General features: G+C 43.2%; 1 protein-coding gene across 1 annotated transcript in view; it reads right to left on the reverse strand.

Moving 5' to 3' along the window:
• srbd1 (S1 RNA binding domain 1) overlaps positions 1 to 16,029 on the reverse strand; it is a 50,412-nt gene extending 34,383 nt beyond the window's left edge. Inside the window, exons 1-13 of the mRNA XM_086172903.1 lie at positions 15,698 to 16,029; positions 15,150 to 15,507; positions 14,709 to 14,912; positions 14,145 to 14,311; positions 13,261 to 13,378; positions 13,044 to 13,182; positions 12,669 to 12,765; positions 12,320 to 12,512; positions 4,797 to 4,900; positions 4,075 to 4,182; positions 3,693 to 3,850; positions 2,633 to 2,723; positions 2,049 to 2,156 (exon numbers count right to left, since the gene is read on the reverse strand). Of these exons, the coding sequence (XP_086029029.1) occupies positions 2,049 to 2,156; positions 2,633 to 2,723; positions 3,693 to 3,850; positions 4,075 to 4,182; positions 4,797 to 4,900; positions 12,320 to 12,512; positions 12,669 to 12,765; positions 13,044 to 13,182; positions 13,261 to 13,378; positions 14,145 to 14,311; positions 14,709 to 14,912; positions 15,150 to 15,507; positions 15,698 to 15,759 (1,907 nt within the window). The 5' untranslated portion in view covers positions 15,760 to 16,029. The remainder of the gene's footprint in view (positions 1 to 2,048; positions 2,157 to 2,632; positions 2,724 to 3,692; positions 3,851 to 4,074; positions 4,183 to 4,796; positions 4,901 to 12,319; positions 12,513 to 12,668; positions 12,766 to 13,043; positions 13,183 to 13,260; positions 13,379 to 14,144; positions 14,312 to 14,708; positions 14,913 to 15,149; positions 15,508 to 15,697) is intronic.
• Positions 16,030 to 16,854: the final 825 nt, after the last annotated feature.

Raw genomic sequence — 16,854 nt, forward strand, 5'->3', positions numbered from 1 at the left:
GAAATGGACTAAGTCACGAAACACACCAGACACCGGGTGAATTAATCATAATGAAGGCGCTCACAGCAAGCGCCACAACCCCTTGCCGTCTCTCGTGCATACACAGCTACTCCGTGTCATTGGCATCATCCTCGTTGCTACGGTAATGAGGTTTTCCCTAATGGCGAGTCGGGGGGCAGACTGCGGGTTACGACCCCCGCAGTTAGCGACAACAATCACTTCCAGCATTTCTATCATCATCTTTCGAAGGATTATGTTCCATTCTTATTATGGACCAATATCATCCAAAATACATTTAACAAGTCTAATTATTTGATTTAAAGTATATTGGCTACTCCACTCTGGGTACATTACACGTGAAAAAATAAATAAAATCAAATGCCCATGACTCAACTGTGAATTAATTTCTGAATATTTGTGCTATCATCTATCAGCAGAGGTGAAATTTGGTTGGCGTCAAGCAGAGATCCACAGAGGTATAACGGAGACCCCCGGGTGAGTAACACTAGAGGGCCATATCTAACAGTCTTCTACATCAATCACAGATTGGGAGAGATCAACTTCTCAGCTGTGGTTGTGGATGCACGGGGGATTCAGACAGCTTTTCAATTTTGGAGGTCAACAGCAAGAGTGGACGCGCAGTCTCACGCAGAACATCCATGTCTTTTGTGAGTGGCTATCGGCCGCGCTCCAAAGAAACCACTGCGAGGCCAGGGAACACGGGAAAGGAGGGCAAGATCGCCAAGCAGGTTTCTACAGCTGATGTCAAAAAATTATCTCTTCCAAAGTTCACGCACATGCAAAAGCTTTTACTCCATGAAGCCCATAAAAAGGCAGACCGTTGACACATGTTTTTTTGCTGCGAAAACATATAGTCCATCATATCAGGTGATACGAGACACTGAGCCAGAACCACATGAAAAAGACCCTAACGCATTCTGAAGTGTTGTGAAAGGATAAAATGCCAATAGCTCCGGTAAAAAAAATGAACAAGAGAGACATTATATCAAGATGTGAAATTTTTGTGCTCTGGAGGTACTCAAGGCTGCCCCAAAGAGGAAAATAACGTCGTGAAAATAATCAGTTTAATTTAATAAACACCTCACTTTCACTATGTCTGCTCTTGCAAATAGACAGAAAATGGAATTTAAACGAAAAAACATGGGACTATTACACCGGGCGTATGACCTCTGCAGTGTGCATGTGGGTGAACTCAAAAGTACTATTGAACACACACACACACACACACACAGAATCATTCTAGGCTGTGGGCCCGACGCTAACCTCAAGTCAACAAACACGCATGGATCTCAGCAGAGGGAAGGAGACGGAGCAAAGAGAGGCCAGTGGTTATTATGCTTGGACCACAGTTCTGTGCTGTTGTGTTCTGAAGTGTGGGCCGGGCCTGGTTTCAGACACAACGTGGGCCGCAAAACCTCTCTTTAATTGGGTCTAAGTGAAACAAAGTCCAGATGGCTTTAATAGACAATATTCGCTGGAGGGACACATTCCTATTTGTCTTTCTCTCCGTCTTTGTCCCTCTCTCTTGCTCCCACACATTTTCTCTTCCATCCTCGGCCGGCCGCATTCCTCGCCGCTCTGTTCCCCGGGTTTTTCCTCTGCAGACTTTCGCTCTCTACACTCTTACGCCGAGACCGAAATTTAATTTTAGACATCATATTTCTTCATCTCATTAAACACCCTTTCCCTCCTTGTGGCCTCTTGTTTTTCTTCTGACACACTTTCCTCTAATAATGTCAGAGCCCTAATATGGAATACTTGCATTTTTTTGAGTATTTTCCCGCAGCTCTTTGCAATTAATTGACGTGATGACCCGATTTCAAACGCTGTACGAATGTTTTAGATGAATTGGACTCTGAGTGTGGCATGGATGTGTCATTCACTTCATCCCCTAATAGTGTTATTTATTATTCATTATTTGTTCACCTGAAATATACAACGAAATAAGTAACTGTATTGTGAAAACTCTGTGTACTATCTTGGATGATTACACCCTTCTCCTGGATGCACCGGACAAGAGGCCTTACCAATAGGACACGTCCAGCGGATGGAAATAGCGCCTCTGGATGAGGTCGGAAAAGAAGGCCTCCGTCTCGCGGCACGCCGTCCCGTTGCCAATAACGATTCTGGTGCAGCTGTTGAGAAATGGTTGGCATTAATGCTCTATAAAATATTGTTAATGACACACCTTTACGGTCATACTGTAGACTCGGTCTGGAAAATTAGTGAATAGAAAGCTAGACAGACTTATGGAAGAAAATAAAAAATAGTTTACATTTTGATACCTTTCTTGAAATTTTTCTGTTTTAGATACAACAGAATCAAAAAGATAAGTGTAAAACTTAACATCATGAAGAATAACTTTGATTAGAAAGCAATGATCAAATGAAAGAGCATCTTCAGAGGACTGGAATTGTTTCGTTTGATAAAACATGGGCAAATACAGTTAATATGGTAAAATACAAAAAAACATGTATATATAATACAAATATATATACATGAAAATCCATGGAAATGATCAAAAGGGGTATTTTAAAGCACACATTTATTCTTGACATTTATAGATATATTATATGAATGTACATGTACATTGGCCGCCTCGTTGCAGTACCTATATTTGACCACGAGGTGGCGTAGTTTCTCTGCGACTTGCTGATGGGGTGAATTATGCGGGTAGACGACGTCGGTGTGGAGAATTTGACCTGAGAGCAGAATGACCAGGAACAAACAGTGTCACTCGGGGGGTTTTATAACCCAGCAGGCTAAACTCTACACCACCAGAATGCTGCAAAGCCCTACAAGATTGCAATAATGGATGACTTTCAGATTTGCTGAGCATCCACAGGAAGCCCAGGTCCTCTGTGTTGCCTGCTTCCTACAAGGCAGAGGGAATGCCTGAATAAGCGGCTGCGACAGGAAGCTAAGAAAACTGAAAAACGAAAGCAGTGGCCAGGCCGGGCCGAGCCGGACGCCCGATCTATGCCTGTATCTGACTCTCGCAAGTGTATCAGCGTGACTTACAGACACACAATCAGTCACCCAGAGGGTGGGACCTTCCTGTGGCCAGCGTGAAGCCAGGCCCGCTGAGGCGCACGCTGAGCCGTGAAGCATTGGACGGCAGACACGCACACACCCACGTGGGTATGCATAAGCCATCGGCCGGGGGTTATGCCAATTGGCATCCATTCTGTCGCCACGCACTCATGCGTGGTAGCAGGGACTCCACTTGGCTTGATGACGGCTTAATGAAACGTCCAGTATGGTAAGGAGGAAATGCCTGCCGCCGAAGTGCATCTCTTATTCATAGATCCCAATCCTCTGTAGTGTAAATAGAGGATGTGTCTGAATTCACCATGAGATGAAAGACGGATGCAGAGGAAGACGGAGGCTGACGTCCAGAAATTTTGTACAACTATCCGACAGCTCGCACTCAGCAGCCGGGTTGAACAGACGTGTGGTTTTAAAAAAGGACCAGTATGCGGAGCCAGAATGGGATGTCGGCACAGGTTGGGGCAGCTTCCAGCCCTGGATGTGCATTACAGTATTTATGTCAAAAAGACAAAGTGCATAAACGCCCGTCTTTGTCTTTAAAAAAAACTGTACCATTTTCAGCCCTTTGCTGTGATGTGATACAACACGCACCAGTTAATAAGAACTGTGTGTTAACCTACTCGTCGGGGAGAGGATGGCCAGTTTACAGCCATGTCTAAAGCCAGGGTCCACCCCCATAATGACGCTGCCCCTGACCGGAGACGCCAACAGGCGTTGACGGAGGTTCCGTCCAAACATGGCTATGGATTCTTTCTCCGCTACACTCGTCAGTTTGGTCCTAAGGAAAAGGTGGGCAAAGGGTGAGAGAGAGAGAGAGAGAGAGAGAGAGAGAGAGAGAGAGAGAGAGAGAGAGAGAGAGAGAGAGAGAGAGAGAGAGAGAGAGAGAGAGAGAGAGAGAGAGAGAGGAGTGGTCAAAAAGGTGGAGCAAAAGGCGTGGATGTTAATATGGGGAGGGGACAAAATCAAGCAGAGCTATAGATGCATTTGAAACCCTCCGAATACCTGTAGGTTCTGGTAAGAAATGGGAGGATGAGCCTTTTGAAGGCGTCCTCCACCGACGTCTTAACCACTGCATGAAGCTCTGCCGGACAAAAGCTCTTCGGTCTCCACCTGCAAGCAGACAGTGGCGGAGGTTATCTGGGAGTTTCCCTTAAAATGTATGAAATGAACAATGAAACAACACTTAATTTAAGACTACGAATAAATAACTTAAGCCTCTGCTGCTCAAAGCATCTAGATTTGACACAATTCTTATATTTTCATCTAGGCAGAACTCTGTTTGCTCATTATTTCTTTGAATCAATCATATATGTATTCTATGCAATAGTTATTGATCAAACATCATGTACTCATAGAGGGTTATGGAAATACCCTTGAATTATATTTATATTTTTTCAAATAAATCAATTACATGAATTGCTTAATCTATTATGTATAAATCTATTTGAGGCACAATGAGAATATTTAATTTATCCTAACAGTCCATATAATCAGTTGGGCTTAGAATATTTTTTTGTGGTTTAAATTTGCCCTCAGCTCATATATTAGAATTGAACATTTAGTGATTACTATGCATAAAACACTCATAGCTCTTTATGCATCTAACTGCATCTTTGTGTCCTGCAATGAGTGTGTTGGAATGAATTGCAACCTCAAACCATGCATGTGTAAAAGTGCATGTGTGTGTGTTTGTGTGAGAGAGTGTGTGTGTGTGTGTGTGTGACCTGTTGTTCAGGCACCACCAGATGAAGTCACTCTTCACCCTGTCAGGAATGTTCACCTTCACTGTCAGAATCTTCAGACTCTCCCCTCTGTTTATGGCCAGGGTCTGCGTACACACACAACACACACAATAAACACACAATTGGTAAATGAATATATACAGTAGCTGTCTAAAACATGAATATACAGACACACACAAACGACTATACATGAGCTTTTGGAGCGCAATATTACCTGCGATTCGACATCGTGTGAGTGAAGTGCACAGTATTAAAGCATTCAAATAGAAGAGGAGGCACTTTCGTAATGAATCACTCCGGAGCCCATCGCCTCTTTGGCTTTCATAAAAGTAAAGCATGAAAAATGAATCAACATCAGGTTTTCAAGTGGATGAGGCAGGGAGGTGTGGTACTGGGGTAATTGTTTTATTCAGAGTTTTTTTTTTTTGTGTCACCCCAAAACTTATCTGTAGCACATTTAAATACATTTGAATTGACATAATTGCTGTATTTTTTTCAACAATAGAGGAATTTACATGAGAAATTCTAGACATTTTTGAAATATCTCGTAATGGATTTTGGGACGTTTCTGGGTCTCTGCTAACTTAATGACATATCCCATTTTCATCCATCATGGCTACACTGTGCGTGATTTTGGTTTATTTCACTTTTTTTGTAATTGTTAAGATTCAGAGGTTTGTACTTTCAGTCTGGTACAGGAAGCATTAACGCCCGTGGCGCGCTAACGAAATATTTTTTTCTTCTCACGCACACATGTACGTGTGATGAGCCTTTGAGTGTGTCCCGTGGCCAGACCTGTTGTTTTGTGTATTGCACCCACCCTCAGAGGGACTGTTACATGCTGTTAAGCAAACAGTTGTAAGTGTCTGACCTTTTCAGCGGGGAACCTTTAGCCCGCCTAGGCGCAGGGCCGAGGAACGAGACGTCAATCTGTAGCCCAAGTGGAAAAAGCGAGCTGACAAATGCCACCGCGACGCCACCACCAGCCCCGAGACCGCGAGGCCTGCCCCCCGCCCACACCCAGACACGTGGTGCCACAACCGTTACCGCTCAACAGTACCCTCGCACAAGTGCAACACACACGAATAAGAAGAGAAAATACAGCTAATGGCGTGGCAGAGGCGGGAATTAATGCAGCGGCCCTCACTTGAATTATGATGAAAGTTGGATTTCTTCTCTGCTGGCATGTTTCGGCCCCGGGCGGCCGCACTGACGGTGATGAGATTTCTCAAACTATAGTCATCAAAGCACTAAAGCAAATAAAACACCTCTCTCTCCGGACGCGGCGAACATCTGGGAAAGCCCACGAGAGGAATTAAAATGAGTGTTGAAGAAAAACAGCCGGGCTAAATCCATGTTCTCTGGGATTTATGCTCCAACGTTTTAGGATCATCTGGCGTAATGAACAATGACATGCCGCTTGACATGGTTTTGATTCACACTTTAACTAACTGACACGTTGTTTTTTAAAACGTGAAGATGAATGGGTGGTTAAAAGTTAAACTGACAACAAACTGTCTATTCTGTGACACATACACAATATTCATAATTCATAGTTCAAAATAAAAACTGAAACTGAGAGCTTCAGATCTGAAATGAGTTTGATTTCTTTGCATCTTTTCTCTACACCTTTGAGTGTTTTATGGTTATTTTGGAAAAAAAAAAAACAGAGTCTTTACTTGAGAAACAAAATTATTGTAAAATAAGCAAATAACCAAGTCGGGTTTTTCCTGCCTCCTTCCTTCCTGTCAAGGGAAAAACGTACATTAGGGTTAAGTGAACACTGCAGCTTCAAAACGATGAAAGACTGAATGGTCACACGTCTCCATGTGATTGACAGCGGACGGTCCCTTTGCCCCCCCTGGAAGCACCGTAGTCCGTACAGCAAGTGTACGAAATAGCAAAGTTGTCTAAATTATTCAACAATATCGAGAACCTTTGTTATCAGACAGTGATTCATGTCCTGACGAAAGGCCTGTTCATGATATTGGAGTCACAAAAATTAATTCTAAAACTGAGCACATCCCCTTTGGGTACCTTTTTTAAGAAAAAAAAAAAAAAAAAAAGATGCTTCAAATAATGTAACCACATATGAAAGTTTGGCCTGATTGATCAATTCTAACTGAATGCCCACACAAAAGTCTGAGATGCTGCCAGACTCCGGGATCTGGGTGACGCGTGGTCGCCCTCCCGCCCTCCCTTCCCCCGCAGCTGGCCACTGCTGAGAGAACGACCTACAGTCCGTTCGTGTGTCTCTCACTTTCCACCCGCGTTGGGTCACTGGTTGGAGGCGGCGGGTGATCTGAAAGGAAGGGCGACGCGAGACAGAGTGAGAAGTGTGTGTTTGTGCATTGCAGACGGGCCAGGGGTGACAGGTAGCGAGGTGCTGGCCAAACCCTGACGAGAGCGGACAGACTGTCCTCCCGCCAGCCCCCCGAAGGGACGGCGGTCGGCCAGCGAGCGTCTTCTCTCTGTCTGTCTCCGTCTCTCTCTTGACCGTTCTTTAGAGGAATACTGTCATCAACACATCTGGCCTCACAACATGTTGGGCGTAAATAAACAGAATCAGACACGCACGCGTGCATGCATGCATGGCGGCAGACTATTTGATAGGGCTGACTCACAGGGGATAAAACACAGGTGTGTGTGCAGGCATCAGGATGAGAACAGCTAGATTAGAATAATATGCGACAATTATACGCCAGACAGATTGACTTATGAAACCCGTTGATATCAAAGGTTGTTTGGCAACTATCAAGATTATAATTCATCCAGAAGGCTGGGCGGAAGAGAAGCAATAGCCTGGAAAAATTAGGCTGGTCTTAAATTGAAAATAAAAAAAGACGTTTTGTTCAAGGGCAAAAGACACTATCACAATGATTCTCAATTCAACCAAATCATGAGTTGACCATTAGTAGAGCTCTTAAAAGTTTCATAATTTTTGGACATAAGTGAATTAATTCATTATTCTAAATAAATTATAACAAAAATATTATATATTCATGTAGATACAGTGGTACAGTATTTTTGTTTAAATTGATTTAACATACACACACACACACACACACACACACAGAGTATTGTACTCTGCCAGTAACAATTAATCCAAATTATTTTCTATTTATTTTTCAAATGACATTTTTTTCTTATTTCTTTAAAAGGTCAAAAAAAAAAAAATTTCACCACAACAATTTAAATTTTCTGTATAAATTAAATAAAGACTTTTGACATCATAAATGTAAAATGTATGAGAGCAGTGAAAAAAATCACGAGAACATCGCGAGATAAACTGTAAACGTCGACTGGCTCTCAAAGTCTTCCCAAAGATAAAGATCTGTTTTGCCATTAATCAAACAAAGCCGACTGCGAACTGCCTTGTACTTGTAAAATAAAACTTAGCCCCACTTGTGCAAGAGGGTTAAAAAAAGGACAGGCTCGAGCATATAATTTTCATGACAAACAATTCAATTATAACTGGGAAAGCATATGGAATGTAAACTACAGTTTATAAATTACAGTGAATATTATTCTTTAAAACAGTGTGATTCTATATAAATATTGACTCTGTAAATATCAGCGGGGATCAGTCATCGCAGGCCAACACGAACACACCGAGCTTTACACAAACATTCGGGCCACTCGGGGGAGAGAACCCCGCGCACCTCGAGTCCCCTTTGCGCTCTCAGACTCTGTCGAAAAACAAACGCAGCGTGGCGTTCGGGAGGCTGACGGCCAGAGGAGAACGCCGGCAAGCTTCGCCTCCAAATAAAAAAGGCGGTATTCTTTTAGCACTTACTGCACGTAACGGTTTAAAATATGGCTTTGCAAAGCCCTGCAATGATTCATTATCTAATTTGTACATGAAGGGTGCAACTGGAACCGCTTGGAGGCATTACATAAACAAGAAAGTGTATTTACATTAGAGAAAGCTAATAGGGTGCAAATATAACTACTGGATGTTTGTGTTAACCGTATGCATTCTTTATTTTCGAAGTAACTGCATATTAAAACCAGTGCGGGAACACTTGGAATAACTTGAGGACTTCTAAATCACCACCTCTAAACTTCAAAATAAAAGTGTCGATGAAAATCACGGCGCCAAAGAACCTGCTCGCCTCCACCTGTCCGTCAAAGCGGCGAGTTTAATTGATGGAGCAGTTCCACTTGTGTGAACCTCTCTGCAGGCGAGCCCCGGTCTGGCATGCGGCGCCGCCGTTTGATCGCAGTGCAAATCGCATTAAAAACAACCCGCTCCGCTTCGACAAACGCTGCCTGGCATCTTCCTGAGCGCAGTAGCTGCTAATAGCTATGAGGTAAATTCATCCCCTTCGAAGAAGGCCTGGCCCCAGATCAGATGGGATTAAGTCTCCTAGCGTCTCAACAGGGCCTGCAGGATGACTGCCGCTTTCACACACGCTGAACACTGGAGCTGCTGACGGACTTCGGAGTTTAAATAGGTCCATTATATCTAAACCGCACGCTTTCACAGAAATACGCCGGGGCCGACAACAGCACCTCCACAGAGGGTTCCGAGGGGTGAAAAGTTGTTGACAACTGGCGGCAGGATATTCATTTGCCATTAATCTGGCAGACATGAATCTGAATTATAAGCATTTTTTTCACTTTCCCTGTCCAGATAGGAATGGAAATGTAATATCTGCGGGTTTTAGACAGCGAGCCAAATAGAGCAAGAAAAAATAGCCTCATAGGCAAAAACAATGGAACGTGCTTTTTTTCATTTTCACTTTGTCCTTTGATAGGGTTTTTCCCAACATCTTTAATTCAGATTTGATTTGTTGGTTCATCCAAATGTTGAGGTTTCTTATTTACACATAAAAATCCAAGTTTTCTTTTGTTTTTCTTGTTTCATCTGCCGCCTTCACAGGTTTTTTTTTTCTCATTTTGAAGTGTGATCGCAGGTTCACTGGCCCAGTTCTAACACGTTGCGTCCCCTCCCCTCTTCAAATGCCCCGGCCTTTTCCCCTGCAACGAAAAACACCCGGGCCGTGGATTGGTAAAAAGCAATAAAGCAACCGGGCAAGTGTGTGTTCGCACACATGCCTCCTGTCAAAACACATCTCCCACCTGCTCCCCCTTCCCACTGACTTGACGGCTAGAAAAGGTTCATTTTAGCCGGAATCCGACAGCTAGCAGGGTCACAGCAATCTGTGGATTAACGCTCTGTGACAAAAGGCGAGTCATCGAATTAAATGCCTCACATACACGAGGGCGGGGGGGGTGGAGAGGACTGGATTCGAGGGTTGGAGTCTAATCAGAGAGAGAGGGAGGGAAAGAGGGAGTAAGATCAGTGTGGGGTAGAGGAGGTAAGTGGTGGATGCACGACGACGTCACTCATTGGGTCTTGTGTTCACTCTTCCTCCCTCTCCTGCCACCACTCCCTCCATTCCCCCCCACCCCACCCCAACCCCCCCGCGGGCCCAGCAGCAATAGCTGTCACTACAGGAGAACGCCTGTCAGTCAAAGCTTTCTAATCCAATGGCATGTCGGCGGGGGACATGTCACATATGTTAAGAGGAGAGAATGAGGGGACTTGCAGGATGTGCATGTGTGCGAGCGAGTGTGCGCACCGGCATCTGTGGGTGTGTGTGTGTGTGTGTGTATGGGGTAGTATGTCTGTAGGGCAGAGAGTGGTTGCCAGCGAGTGTGCTGTGGCACTGAGGCAGTGGGTGACAGGAGCTGTGGTGACACATGAGGCCCAGGACAAACTCTGAGTAACCCAGCAGTCACTAGAGGGACGGAGGGGGAAGAGTGGAAGGGGGGGGGGAGCGCGGGGCACAGGAGGGGTAAATACCGAGGCACAGACAAAGCTAACCGTGACTGACGTGGCTAGCATTCAGGAGCAGCATGCGCATGCGGCAGACACAAATGACACAAACATAAACAGATGGTGTGCATTTGTTAAGTGTGTGTGTTTTGAAGTGAGTGCGCGCCAGGGAAGTCAAAAACCCAGGGAAGAGTTGAAACATGGCTCTTGTTGCTTTGCATTCCCGGCCTTTTCCGTTTTTCCACCACATTTTAGCTGCGATCTGGGACTACAATTGACAGTCAAAAAAATTAGGTGAAAAATTTATTGTCTTCATATTCAACTTTAGTTTGGGAAATGATCCAGGAATGTGCAAGAGTTTCCCTTTTCTTATTATTCTGATAAAAGAAAAAAAACCTCGGTTTGGGTTTATTTGTAATTTTTGGTGAGAGTACTTGTACATTCACAGCACACAATATGCAAACTATTAAAGTTATGAAGTACAACTACATTTTTATGCAAATGTAAAAATGTATGTTAATTTAAATATTGCAATTCTGTCATGACTTCAAAATTAATTTATATGAATATCAAAACATATTATACCATTGCAAAATTATAATTTTCACTGATTTTGCTATTTTTAGGTGTATGTTTGAGAAAAATAAACATCTTGTTCTCTATTAACTACTGACAACAAATTCTAAATACTCAAACATATACCTATAAATAGATAAACAGAGAAACCAAAAATTTGCAGTGGTATACATAGCAGTATATAACTGAGTATTGCACTCCGTCAGTGACAATAATTATGAATCTATCAATTATTTTTGCAATGTTCCCTCCTTCCCTCCCTTGACCTAGTTTGAGTTGTGATCACAAGATACATCTATCCACCAAATACCTAGAAAACTTGTAAGATGCAAACCAAAAAGCAGTTCAAGGCTTCTACCACCCGTGAAGATGTCAAAACATCAGCTTCGAAGCACAAGGTTGCTGCTCAAATTCTTCAAATATTCTTCTGCTCCTGGAAGTCTACGTGCCAGAAGCCGAGACACGGGGAAACAGAGATATTGGGCTACAGTACTGGGATATGAATTCATTAATTATCTACTCTGCTTATCCTGCTTGGAGGATGACAGAGGGGGTGGAGCCTATCCAATCTGTCACTGGGCGAGAGGCAGGGTTCACCCGGGACCGGTAGAGACATCCGACCATTCGCTCCTTCATTCACAAATCTGGACAATTGAGGTTCTCAAGTGAACCTACTGCATGTTTTTGTGGGAAGATACCGGAAGGGCTGAAGGAAACACAACCAGAAAGGGGGAAAACATGCACAAACTGCACAAAAAAGCCCCCTGTCAGGTTTGAACCAGGGACCTTCTAATTGTGCTCACTGTTCCACTGTGCTACCTGATAGAAAATTAGATTGAAAAGCTGTATTAGCTGTGGAACACAGCCAATAAACCTATAAATGTCCATAAATGCTATTATTAACTGCAAAATGTTTTTCAGTGTCAAATTTTGACATCACAGCATATGGCATTATGGCATTGGTGGATCTTATGGTATTAGTTTTGTCGAAACAACTCTTAAACATTGCAAGAAATCTGTCCATGGCCTTATAACCTTGTAGCCTTCCCACATCCCAAGTAAATCAAAAAAATATTACAATATATATTACAGTTTCATTTCTTACATTTTATGGAGTATGAATGACGGATAGATCATTGACTACCTGATGGGGCTGGATGCGTTGGACGTTGCAGTTGAAGTCAAAGTAGAGCTGGAACTTGTCGAAGTCCTTGTCTTTGTTTTTAGTTTGCGGGGCTCCCGGCTTACTGGGGCCTTGGCCTGACCGGCTCTGCTCTTTCTCTTTGAGAGCTCCCTTGGAGACAGAGGAGTAGATGGTCACCGGGCTGTTCTCACACCTGAAAAAGAAACACGGCACGGGAGGATGAGGAGCAGAGCAATATTATTGCAGCAACAGCAAGCGGCCCCAAGATCAATGAAACAGAGACCACTGCAGAGATTCAAATGAAACAAATGAAAAGTGTGTGTGTGGGGGAGGGGGGGTCGTTTCTCACAGTGTTTTCACGTGGGTGAGTGTTTCAGGGTCTTTGGCTATCCAGTGAGCCAAGATATGTTCCACGCCTGTGGCCACTTCTTTCACCGATGACAGACCTGAAACACGCAGAAACGCACACTTTAAAATAAAAGCACTCCTCTGACGGATCGTCGACAGTCATGTAGATTTATTATTTCAACTGGGGAGATTTTCTTTCTAGCGCCATTCCTACTCCTGGAAAAATGTGCCCTTCCTGATCATATATCCTGAACTGGTCCGAAATTCAGTAAGAAATGGGTAGTATCAGCAAGATTCCCTCATGGATCTTGACATAGTGTCTCCAATGATGCATTTTACAGTTACTCCTGAGTAGGAGTGTGGAAGTCCTCCTCACCTTCAGTTCCAGGTTTAACCCACGCCCTGAAATCCAGAGTGTTTGGTGCGTCCATCAGTGTGGAGGCAGCCGCCTCTAGGCCAAGAGCTTTGGCCCGGCAAGCCTTTGTTTGCTTACTGCCCTTTTTATAAGGACCGTACTAAAGACGAGACAGGACCAGCTTTAGAATAACATGAAAATCCTGAGATGTTTTTAAGACCAAAGATTTAATTCTGACCACATGATCTAGCTCATCAGCTGATTTGCAGCTCCTCAGATTTTGTTCCAGCTCTGCCGTCCATACCCCATCCTTCTTTAGGGTATTGATCACAGACTGGGTCTTCCTGGACAGAGAGCTATAGCAAGCAAAACACACACACACACACACACACACACACACACACACACACACACACACACACACACACACACACACACACACACACACACACACACACACACACACACACACACAATTACATTTAAAACATACACATGCACTCAGGCTTAGATGCAACGCAAGCCTCAAATCTTATGCAATAGCACCATCTAGTGGCCAAATGTCACAGGCCATGACGTTGCCTGAAGAAAAAGTGAGGGGGTGTGTTGCAGAAACCTCAAAATCTTGGACAGACTTGTGGAAAGCTCAAACATAGTTTAAGATTTGATTAAATAAAGTATTCATTGACATAAATAGTCAGAATTTTGCTATAAACAAGCATATAAATAGTCAAAGCATGGTAAAAAAAGTGGATGTTACCCCTACAGATTGTATAAAAGGCTGTCATACAGACAAACAACAGTGGTTAAACAATGACGAGTAAAATCTTTATTTGTTTATTAAGAATTTTGAAAATGTAAAATGTAGCCAGCTGCTTTTCAACATTTTCCAGCCTGCTGCAGTATGTGCAAGATATGAACACTGACAGAGGACATCTGAAGTCTCTGTAATGTAGCTCCCGGGTCAGCTGGGCTTATATGAACACACATTACATGGTAAAATTGGACATGGAGAACTTAATTATGATGAGGCTCTGAATTCTTATATTGATTAATGGCAGGACTATGCATACATTACATGCTGTGTGATATTTGTTTTTGGGTTCTGTCCAAGACGCTTACCATAACTCTTCATATATGAGCTGGACATCTCGTACAGCATCAGCATCCATGTGGTTTATCATTTCTTTGCGGTAGCGCACAATGAAGGGCACAGTGTTCTCCTCACGCAGCAGTGTGACAATATTTTCACACACCCGTCGCTCCACACAGGTCAGGGTGGAGAGCAACTGCGTGGAAGGACAAACAGGCCGACAGACATTCAAACAGAACATCCACACACACACACACACAGCAAGTGCCAATTCGGTCTAATTATACTTTCACAATTGAGTCTAATTATATTTGTATGAATTTTTTTTTTTTTTTTACATTTTATTTTCCTTTGGCACGTGTTTTAACTGTCATTTTGTAAAATGTGTTTTGTATTTTTCACTGCTGATCTGTGACAGGGGACTCTCTTAAGACATGATGTTCTTTGTCTCAATGGGATTTTGCCTTGTAAAATAAATGTCAAATGAGTAAAAATAAAAGAATAAAAACAAAGAGTAATGTGTAATTGGGATAAAGCACTACTCTTTCTGCAAGAGGTGAAATCAGATGCGCATCAAACACAGAGACAGGTACCTGAAACATGTCCCAGTTCATGTTAAGATCGTTTGACAGAGCAGTTACTCTTTGCTGACAGCCTCCAACCATCCGTGACTTTTTTGGACAAGGCTCATCGAAAGTGTAGTCCTCCTCCTCTTTCGGGTTTAACCCGACAGACGAAGACCCTTGACCTGCCCATTCGTCCATGTGATGGGCTTCTGAAGCACGAAATGACACCCTCTGCAAGAGAATATGAAAGGGAACAACATGTGGAAGCGGCACAGATAAGAGGGTTAGATTCACTGGTCATTTAGTATTTGCATATTTGTGCATTTGGTAATCTGTGTTTTGGTAGATCTTTTGTTTTGTCCATCCTCTCTGCTGTTTCCACATCAAGGGACTTGATATGGAATATTTTATCTCATGAGTCCATTTACTTTCATCTGTTTTTGTCTGCAGAAAGTTGGTTAATCCTACCTCCTCCTTCATCCTGATACTTGGCCCACTCTCTGTGTCTTGCGGTTTCTCTGAAGGGCAAACCATCTCCCTCTGACCTTCAGCAGCCTTGCCTCCTGCAACTTTCTTCCTCTTAGTTCCGGCCATCCTTGAAACATCAGGACCTTTTGAAACTTTCAGATTCCGTGTGTTCTGCTTGGCAGCAGGTTTGGGGTTTTTAGGGTCTTTCAGCTCTTCAGATTTAGCAGGCCTCTTGCCGGCTGACTTCTCCCCGGCTGCTGCTACCGGGGTACCGGGGACCTTGCCAGGCACCTTGGGCTTTGACTCCGATGGCCTCCATTCTTCGCCGTCTTCCTCACTACTCGTTAGGGATAAGGACCTGAGACACAAACAGCATAAAAACGTCACTCCATGAACATGACAATGCATGCAATTCTGTGTAAAAACGCTTAATTCTATGCACCTCTAAGTATGACTTGCTCTGTTACACACTTTTGGCGTTAGCCGCTGTTTTTCTGAAACTCAAGAAAAAGCTAGTCGGATACAATAATAAAGAAATACCCACTTACAGGTCCGAGTCCAAGTCTACGTACTCGACAGCTTTGGCGGTTGTTCGCAGTCTTCGCGTCATCTTTTTTCAAAACGGTAAACGTCACCGTGATAACAAAATCATGTATTTATATCGACGTGAACTCAAAGAATTAATACCCTCAGCTAGCTTGGAGGCTACAGGTGCGCATCGAGCTAGCTTGCGCTGGCTCACAACACATAGCGTTAGCTCTCGTTTCAAATTTGGCGCGGCGACTCAAACGGACAAAAAGTGGGCAGGCTAACCTCCGCCGCAACGGGACACGTTTACTTTTTAAATTATTTTCACGTTTAACGTTTGATATGTTAGGACGTTAAAAGTGGCAACATTAAATACGCCCACTGTATTTGGGAGCGAGTTGACACCGGCCGGCGTTAACAAAACTCTCTTTCCTGCAACAAGGGTTTGTTTGGCCAACGACAATTTCAAGAGAGTCCCTCATCGACACCCGTCCCTCAGAAAACATGCTACTGCTATCTAGTGGCGAGGAGGACGCATCGCAGCTTAGTTTGTTTTTATTTTCTTTTTGATGGGACATCCATTGCAGTAAAACAAGATGTTTAAATCAAGCATCAGAAGTTGCTTTATTTTCTTCAAAACACTGTACAGTGTCTACCTTATTTGTGGATCCCAGATTTTCATATTTTCCTTTGGCCTTTTCTCCTCAGGGGTCACCACAGTGAATCAACCTTCTCCATCGAACCCTATTCTCAGTATCCTCCTCTCTCACACAAACTACCTTTACATTCTCTCTCACGACGTCCATAAATCTTCTCTTCAGTCTTCCTCTAGACTTCCTGCCCGGCAGCTCTAATTCCAGCATCTGTCTATATGTATATATATATATAATATATTCACTATCCCTCCTCTGTACATGGCCCAACCATCTCAGGATAAGATTTGAAAACGACTACTAATACTAATATGGCTACTAGTACTACTTGCCCTCCAAACAATAATAAAAATCATAATGACGAAAATAATAATAATATCATTATTGATATTAGGAGGGTAAGTAGAAGAAGTACTCATAGCAGATCTTATATATTTATCATATTATTATAATTATTATAATAATAAATATCATTATTATGATTATATTTTTTGAGAGAAGAGGATACAGGGAATCTAGTTAGA

This window comes from Fistularia commersonii, chromosome 2 (assembly GCF_037954325.1).
Source record: "Fistularia commersonii isolate RoL2024-O1a breed Wild chromosome 2, RoL_Fcom_v1.0, whole genome shotgun sequence".
NCBI lineage: Eukaryota > Metazoa > Chordata > Actinopteri > Syngnathiformes > Fistulariidae > Fistularia > Fistularia commersonii.